Source organism: Penaeus vannamei, unplaced genomic scaffold (assembly GCF_042767895.1).
Source record: "Penaeus vannamei isolate JL-2024 unplaced genomic scaffold, ASM4276789v1 unanchor3391, whole genome shotgun sequence".
Taxonomy (NCBI): Eukaryota; Metazoa; Arthropoda; class Malacostraca; order Decapoda; family Penaeidae; genus Penaeus; species Penaeus vannamei.
In genome coordinates, this window is record NW_027216373.1 from 1 (window position 1) to 9,363 (window position 9,363).

The 9,363-nt window shown below is 34.9% G+C and overlaps 1 protein-coding gene across 4 annotated transcripts; it reads right to left on the reverse strand.

Moving 5' to 3' along the window:
• Nucleotides 1-170: 170 nt before the first annotated feature.
• Nucleotides 171-5,526, reverse strand: LOC113820915 (chymotrypsin A; the record flags this gene model as incomplete). 4 transcript variants are annotated; one of them, XM_070120166.1, is given in 6 exon segments in its annotated part: nucleotides 171-292; nucleotides 1,541-1,641; nucleotides 1,894-1,985; nucleotides 2,662-2,818; nucleotides 3,330-3,505; nucleotides 5,447-5,526. In XM_070120166.1, coding segments are annotated over 5 exon segments (586 nt in total), but the record flags the coding sequence as incomplete, so codon positions are not given.
• Between the last annotated feature and the right edge of the window lie 3,837 nt (nucleotides 5,527-9,363).

A 9,363-nucleotide genomic window follows, 5' to 3' on the forward strand; every position in this document is an offset into this window, starting at 1 on the left:
ATAACTTAATATGAGAACGAGATATTCTTCCAGCCTCGATATTCTTTGATTTAGATCGATCTCTTCCTCTCCATTCAGTGTTTTCTGACCATTCCCTCTCTTTTATTCCATTCTTTGTTTTCTTACTCCCCTTATCCTCCTCCAAAGTAAATGACAACACCGTGACTCACCCTTCACACCTTTGACGACACACAGGATATTTGGCTTATCACTCACTTCGCTGACTTTCTTATATGTAAGACGCACTTTCCTCAGTCCCTTTCGCCTATCAGGTCCTTCGTTATTGCAGTACCTGAAGGATACAAAACAAAACAAAGCATACGTAATTACTGCACTGCTTATGCTTCAATACCTATGCATATTGTTATCGTCTTGAAACAAATAACATTGTCCTTTGTTGGCGACACGATGGTGTGGAATATAAAATAAACATTGATAAAACATTGTGAAAAAAGGAAGATAATGTTTCTTTCATGAAAAATATAAGGTTAAGATTGATATGATGAATATATTACCACTCCGATTGGGATTCAAACCCTCACCGCCATTGCAGGTAACTTGCAAGACGGTCACTCTAACTACTGATACACGACCCACTAAAAGGAGTGTGCAACTAGGAGCTACCTAGCTTCCATAGACATTACCTATCTACTTATACTGGTAGCTCCTTGTTGCACTCCTTTCAGTGGGTCGTGTATCACTAGTTAGAATGACCGTCTTGCAAGTCATATGCAACGGCGGTGAGGGTTCGAATCCCTATCGGAGAGGTTATATATATATATATATATATATATATATATATATATATATATATATACACACAAACATAAAAAAAAATATATATATGTATGTATGTGTGTATATATATACACACGACGACGACAATAAAAAAAAATCTCCACTCCAGAGTTCCTGAAGCATTTTGACCTTTTCTAAGGTAATGAAAATATTAGCAATGGATCCCTTTGCGAAAACCGTATCAGCGAAGCGCAATAAGATCATTCTAACTCTAAAAAGCCCGAGAAAGATACAGCAGATACTTCAACAAGAGCGGAGGACAAGGCAATTGGTCGCCATCTGAAAGAGCACACTTGCTTCTTTGGCAAAACCAGAACAGTTACACAGGAGAAGGAGAAGTACGAATGTTAGGGAATATACATGGGCGACAAAGCAGTGTGGAATATTAGGGAATACACATGGGCGACAAAGCAGTGTGGAATATTAGGGAATATACATGGGCGACAAAGCAGTGTGGTGACTTCATGAGCAGGTTCTTCAACACACTGAAATCCTGACAAGCTAATGAGAGCAGAGCCGAAGGGTGAAATACAGTGATAAGGCATAAAGAGATTAAATGAAATCTGAAGAACGCGTTGCAGAACCAAGGCAAAATTGAAGTAAAGAAGGATCATTATTATTTATTTATTTTATTAATTATTACTATTATCATTTTCATACTAGACAAGAAAGCATTGTTAGAAGATGCAGAAACACAACAGCCGTTGAACAAGCGGAACAACGATCACAATGCAAGACTCACTTCTCTTTGGAGTCTTGGTCAGTAACCTCAAGGTATTCTTCATCGCAGTTCGAGAGGTCGAATTTCCTGCAAACTAACTGTAGCTCCGCCTTACCCCTTGGCTGCACGCACGGAGAGGGAGAGAAGACAAGTGTTATCAAATAGCGTCAGAGAGAAAAATGCAAACATCACTTCAGATGAATACATTTCTGCAAGCTAAATGTAGGTCTTGGTTGTATACGGAGGGGAAGAGAAGAACGGGTGTTATCAAATAACATGAGAGGAAAAAAAGCACAAGCAAACAACAAAAAATCACCATACGGTTTCAAAAATTACAGTAAAAAAAGAGGAAAAAGCTTTCAGGCAAAACTAACCTTAAAGAAAACTTTGCAAAAGTTCTCATTTCCTTTGACTTGGAAGGTCCTTTTCGCTCCCCTCTTGAGCTTGTATCTTTTTCCGCACTTTGCTGTTTAGGATTTCAGTTCGAAGGGTAAAACAATAATAAAAAGCTTTATAAATGATACTATTTTTTATGTCTGAGTAAGGATTCGTAATGATTTGCCATATGTCATTATTACTTATACTGAAAATAGTTGTTTTTTATGTGCAGTAGTGCATTTATTTTTCATGGTAACATCACAAACACCCTTGCTATCTCTCCCTATATCCCTAGCCAGTAATTATAAAAGCTGTATTGTGTTTTTTGGAAGACGTGATAAAGCATTAAGAAGTCACTTGGTGGAATTAGATTCGATATTCCAATATAAACGAAGAGAGATAAAACGTATAAAATAAGGTCATCAGTATTAATCAATATATATTAAAGCGTTAATTCTTATCTGTTAATCAGTTTTTGAAACGGAGAAAATCCGTAAAAGATAGAGACGTGAAGAACACTATCAGTAACAAAGGCTAAAGGGAAGCTGGAAAAAACCGGGCAAACTTAGTATGCATAAAGTTTGATACCCGCCATATGTGTTACTGCGCTAGAATAATATACCATGAAGTTGTATACATATTAATAAATACACATGTGCATGTACGTATATATAAATGTGTATGTGTGTACATGCGTGTGTTCATGTGTAGGTATATGTCCCCTTATCGTTGCACATTTTCATACCTCAAATATGCTTCCTTACCTTTCCCGTTTCTTTCCACGGCTCTCCTCTCTCTCCGCTCCTCCCCCGGCGTCACCCCATGGCTCCTCAGGCACAGCGTCAGGGTCCTTCGGGAGGAACTTGGGTTCTCCTGGCGACATTTATCCAGGATTTCGTCGAAGGATGAATTACTGAGATCCTGTGAGTGGAATTTCGTAACACAGTTTAAATGCAGATATCCTTTATTATTATCATTATTTGATTTATGTCCCGCTGGAATCTGCCTGGAGGGAGTTTGTGTTATAACTTCAGAACATCATCATGAACAAATCGATGCTAGTAGGGAAAGTATTTAGTATATCTATCTATCTATCTATCTATCTATCTATCTATCTATCTATCTATCTATCTATCTATATATATATATATATATATATATATATATATATATATATATACGCATATATATACATATACAGCATATATGCCTATGTGTGTGTGTGTGTGTGTGTGTATATATATATATATATATATATATATATATATATATATATATATATATATATATGTGTGTGTGTGTGTGTGTGTGTGTGTGTGTGTGTGTGTGTGTGTGTGTGTGTGTGTTGATTCCAACAGTATCTTATCATTTACACAAACGGCATATTAATATTGATTGGCATCGAGATCTAATAGCTTAAGCACAGACCTACCTTATTTTCAGTGTTTCCATAACTTGTATAATTTTCTTTGCTAGTGACTTGGTACAGGCCTTGACTCGGAGAAATTGACGATATAACAACCGCCAGAAGCAACACTGCCCACATCTCGTGAGTTATCTTACTCTTCTACTTTCTTTAGTTTTCTTTCTACTCTCTTTCACTGGCTTCTGAAAGGAGAGGGCGGGAGGAAATTAGTGCTGAGGTAAATCGGACACAAAGTTATTTTTTTTAACTGATATAATTTCACCGGAGACTGTCTTCTGCTTTGGTCGTTTGGCGCGAACTTGATTGGAATCATGATAACAGTATTGATATTGAAAATGTGTCGGGATTAAGACATCAGCATCAAAAGTAAGCAGGAAAAAGGTACAGATAGTCTGACTTCGTAGCAGACACTTAGAGACACAATGCCTGGTAACTAATCTACTCAGGTTTAAGTGATAAAATTAATGCCAAGAATGTTATCTCATCTGTTGAATATTACTCTTCGTATTTTGCCAATGGGAAGAGTAAAAAAAAAGAAAAAGAAAAAATAGAAATCATGAATCACACAATCTGATTTCAGAACCTCAAGCTGAAAGTGAAATTGGGGAACAGACAGTGATGGAGGAACAGTTATATACCATATATTGTGCCATTACTTATAAGAATAGCAGTAACGATAGTGCTCTGAGAGTCTGAATGAACTTATGATCAGTTTCTAATGAAGAAATATTTAAAATACACATTAATTTTAATTACGGAAACATATTAACAATACATTAGGAAACCAAATATCCTTCCCCAAACCCTACCTATTTTAAAGTCTACATAATCTTATAGAATTAAATCCTATTCCTATCAAAGAACAAACAAACCTTGGAAAATACGAAAAAAGCACAAGCTCACGCGCATGCGGATCTGTACCGGTCGTGGTGTCGAAGCAAGGCGCTTCAAACTCGGTGGTTAAGTAACAACCAACAAGACCGTGGGCTGTAAGAATATATATATATATATATATATATATATATATATATATATATATATATATACATATACATAAGTGACAAAGCCCCTTCTATGGATTTTGCACTTTCCCTATTACAACACTTTCATGAGGACCCTCCCCCCTCAGATACCCCCACAGGCTACTGCAAGCGTCTTCTGTTGGGGACTTTTGGCTCACGGGGTCTGAACACATCCCTCGATTTATCTTGTCTTTCTCGCTCTCTACTCATAATAGAGAGCTGGAAGGTTGGAGTCCTTTACTTGCTCATTCGTCCCGCCACTTGTTCACTCCCCATAATATTATCGAAGTTTAATCTAAAAGAAATTTATGATACGAAAGCGCAACCTAGTGCACCCTCATAACACTCAACTCTAGCTGCGTTATAGTACATGCATATAGATAGATAGGCAGATAGATAGTAGATAGAGAGTAGACAGATAAATAACAGACAGATAGATTGTTATGTGTACATATATACATTTATTTCACACTAAATATGCTTATTCAGACGATAAGCATAAAGCTATTGGTATGAAAGTTATTTATATTACATAACACCTAACTGCAGAAACTCCATTATTATCCTTATATTCATAAAACACAAAATTAGTATCTATATTCCATCATTATTACGTATCATTTCAAGTAAAGAGAAAAAATAGAAAAATATATGAAATAAGATATTAAAGATATATAAACACGGAAAAAATCATAATCTTTGAAAATATACTCGAAGGAATTAGAAAAGAAATTTCGATAATGACACGTATATATATATATATATATATATATATATATATATATATATATATATATATATATATATATATATATATATATACATACATATATGTATGCGTATGTATATATGTACATTATAAATCGTAAATAGTCACACAAGATAATTTTGCTCATAATCGGACACTAAAATCTTACCGATCAGGCCATACCGACGAACAGAAACGACGATAAGTCCGCAGTTTCAGAGAGGACTCGGTGCTGAATATTTACACATGATACAGAGCTTAAATTCTAACTTTCATTTCTGTTTAGTGTGAAAAAATAGAGTAACTGCAAGTATCTAATAGGAAATAATGTGCGGCAAAAAACACCAGTTTACCTGTTGGTCCGCAATGCTATACTGAGGGAAACTTGGTATACAGTCGGTATATATACATTTGGGCGTATGTCAATGTATGTCACTATGCTTATTAGTGTACACGTGTGTGTGTGTTATTGTGTGCTTACATGCGCTTCCAAGTACGCATCACTTTTATTTTTTCATGATATAAAACATCTGTTGTAACAAGTGTTTCAAATAACATGGGTGGTTATAATCAAGGTTTGTGAAGTTATAGGTAGGTGGTGTATATATTGCAGTTATTATTGTAGATATTTGCTGTTGTTCTATCTCAACATCCTTGAGCTCCTTCCAGAAACGGACTCACGCCAACATTACTTTCAGATTTCTTAACAACAGCGGTGAATATCACACATGATTGTTGCGCATAAGAACATAATGTTCAACCTATCTTCACAGGGGGTCAACTTTCGCTTTAGTTGACCTGGCTATTTGCGCATGGTACTGATCTCACAACAGAAGCCTCTCCCCATCCTTATATTTTTTTCGTCTTGTTGGAAAGGGTGGCGTCGAGGGGTTCTCGCGACACCGACTCTGAATTACTGGATGTCCTGTGATTGGCTAGAAGTGTTCAATTCGTGATTGGCTTAGAAACTGTGATGTCACGACTGTTGTTCTCTTTGAAGGCTTATTTTTGTGTACATTTAATAATCCCCTTCAGCAACTATCTTTTAAGGTCCGTTAATATCCACAGACTTGTCAAAATGCATTTGTATATCTTATACTCAGGGACTTGTGAGTGAGGCTATGTGACGTCATCATTTAATGCCAAGAACCGCAATAAAGATTTATGTTTTCGTGTATATATCGGTTAACCCAAATACCTATGAAGTAAACTCAAAATATTTGGTGTTATTTCCTCTCAGCAAGCGTTCCATGCCATTAGTAACCTCCAGAAAATACTTTCTCATTACAGAAGTCAATGGAAATTTCGCCTTCTGTTATATTTTCGTTGTCATTATCGTGTGGGTCACAGTAAATATATTCCATGTATCTGCCCATGATATATAAACAATTAACCTACAATTTCTGGTATCTATCATCTACCAAGTCTGACGTCATACCCAACCGACCCCGCCATTACTACTTCATCGCTACGTCATAAGGTACTGGAAAAGCAGAATGTATTACTGGATTCACAGACCTTTAGTATAGCCGTTTCAGTCGTCCACCAAATGTGTGGGTGCGGAATGGCAGATGTGACGACTCCAAGATAAAAACTTTCCTTCTCCCCTCTCTGTCGATAAAAAAAGAAGAAAAAAAAATGTTGAACTGCTAATACAACATACACGATTGCTCCTTGCCATTACACATTGCTAATTGTAGAGTGATTAGCTAGCAGAGGTCTATGGAGTGCAATAAAAAAAAATAACTTTTTTCAAGACAGTTTTCAGCTTCCGTTGTAGAAACAAACTTGACAAACTCTAAGAATACTGTTTTACATTAATGGTTCACTTATTCATTGTTAATAATGCATCTTGATGATAATGATAAACAATAATGTAATAATAATGATAATCTGTTATGTTGCTTGCTGGGGAAAATGCTTAGGGCAGCTCTTACCTAATACGCCATTTCGCTGGGACTCCTCAGTCAAAACCAAGACTGTGGATGAAATCATATAAGCAAATATCTCTTCCATGCATCAACTCCGACTCTCTCTCTCTCTCTCTCTCTCTCTCTCTCTCTCTCTCTCTCTCTCTCTCTCTCTCTCTCTCTCTCTCTCTCTCTCTCTCTCTCTCTCTCTCTCTCTCACACACACACTCACTCACCTCCATTGTGACCTCCATTGTAGATTTATGGGGACAGCTGCGTTGCATTTAAATGAAAATAGAAAAATATCGGTCACTGTGGATATAGCGATCGTATAATGATAATTATATAAATAGAACTGCCTCCTAGAATACCATGAGATATGTAATGATATAATGATATATTAATCAAACTGATATATTCTGCAACCAATGAAGGATAGCTTCCTTACCGAAATTTAGCCATATCTTGAGGTTTTTCATAATTCAATTTAATACACTCTCAAGGGAACATATTCTGACGATTCTGACTGGGTTGTAATGCTGTTCTCTAGGCAATAAACCTGATAATTTTCAACTTAACCTGCCTCTATCATCATTCTACGCGTCGCTTGGCAAGTACGATCTGCACAGAAAAACGAAGTCATCTGCGTGGAACACACTAACCTATAAAGTCACCTCATATATATGTTTCTATTTGTGTTGGCCTTGTTTTAATGTGGCTTATAGCAGTTTGCTCTCTTCGTTTGTTACTTTGCTGTAAATTGGGTTATTGATTTAATTTTTACCCTTTCCATTGATTTAAAGTAGCCACGTAAGTATTGTATTTCAAAAGTTTCTGCATTTCTGTGATAGAATAATCTTTCTTATTTCAGACCGAGATGAATTCATTTACACTCGTTTATGTTATCTATATCACACACATACATGTGTATTTTTTTTTTTTTAAAACCATTAAACATTATTTTGGGGATTTCATGATACTACAAAATCGCAGCCAGTATACGATACAAGCTTACAATATGTTGAAAGTAGTATTATAGCCATGACTTTACATGGAAAAAAATAATAACCAAAATAGCTGCATCTAGCAAGCACCCCATGCAAAGGCAGTTCTTTCGGACTTAATTAAACTTTGACGCTATTACCTTCGCTAAATGAGTTATATGTACATCGTGATATTATACCGTTCTGTGTTATACTCTGCGTTCTTTAAAACTATTGTCACAATTGTTCATTTATTACACCACCCCAGTCCCAAAGCTGTAGCATTTACCCCTTCCATGAAATATTAGTCGTGACGGCGGAAATCGGGCTTTTTTAATATGTGTAATATTTATTTGACATCTAACGAAATTATTCGTCTCGTATACGTCTTAGGTTAAATTGATAGGTAGATGGACTGTATTCGATAAGAAACAAAGGGATACATGGTGATATATAGTTATCAATCATTATAGTTGGTTATTACCAGTATAACAAATAATAGTAAATTTCATTGTCATTACTATTATTACACTTACAATTATCATCATATTATTATGATAGTGCCATATATATGGTAAACTATAGAAATAAAATTAAAATCATGTGGCATATGTAAGTTCTCAGTCAGGAAGAATATAAAACGTCAGACATTGATTTTCTTTCGTATATCCAACATCTGTAAATTTAAATTTCATTAAGATTTTACTAATGTTTTTAATGTATAATTATTTGATGAATATAATATGAGAGATACCACATCAATATAAGAGATACCTAATTATCCTGCTGAACTCTTATCATCTACAGAATAAACTATTTTGAGGTCACTTATGAAAATAGATCTTTTAGGATGATTTTTTTCTATGATAGGAAAAATAGCAGTAAAGATAAAACTGAAGATAAAAATGACAGATATTATTATTGCAGTTGTTACTATCTTTGTCGTATATGATAATAGTAAAATTACAGTAAACACACACACACACACACACACACACACATATATATATATATATATATATATATATATATATATATGTATGTATATATATATATATATATATATATATATATATATATATATACACAAAAACAACCATACACTTGAGTCTATTTCGTGGCTTTTATTCGGTATTGTAATATTGTATATATAATATAATACCATAGTCATTTTCATTGTCAGCATCAACAAAACTGTGGATGAAATCATCAGTTAAGCAATTCTGTTTATATATATCATATATGTTGTATTGAATTCAGAAACTAAATATATGCCATATATCTGTCCATGGTATATAAACAATTATCCTATAATTTCCGGTATCTATCATCTACCAAGTCTGACGTCATACCCAACCGACCCCGCCATTACTACTT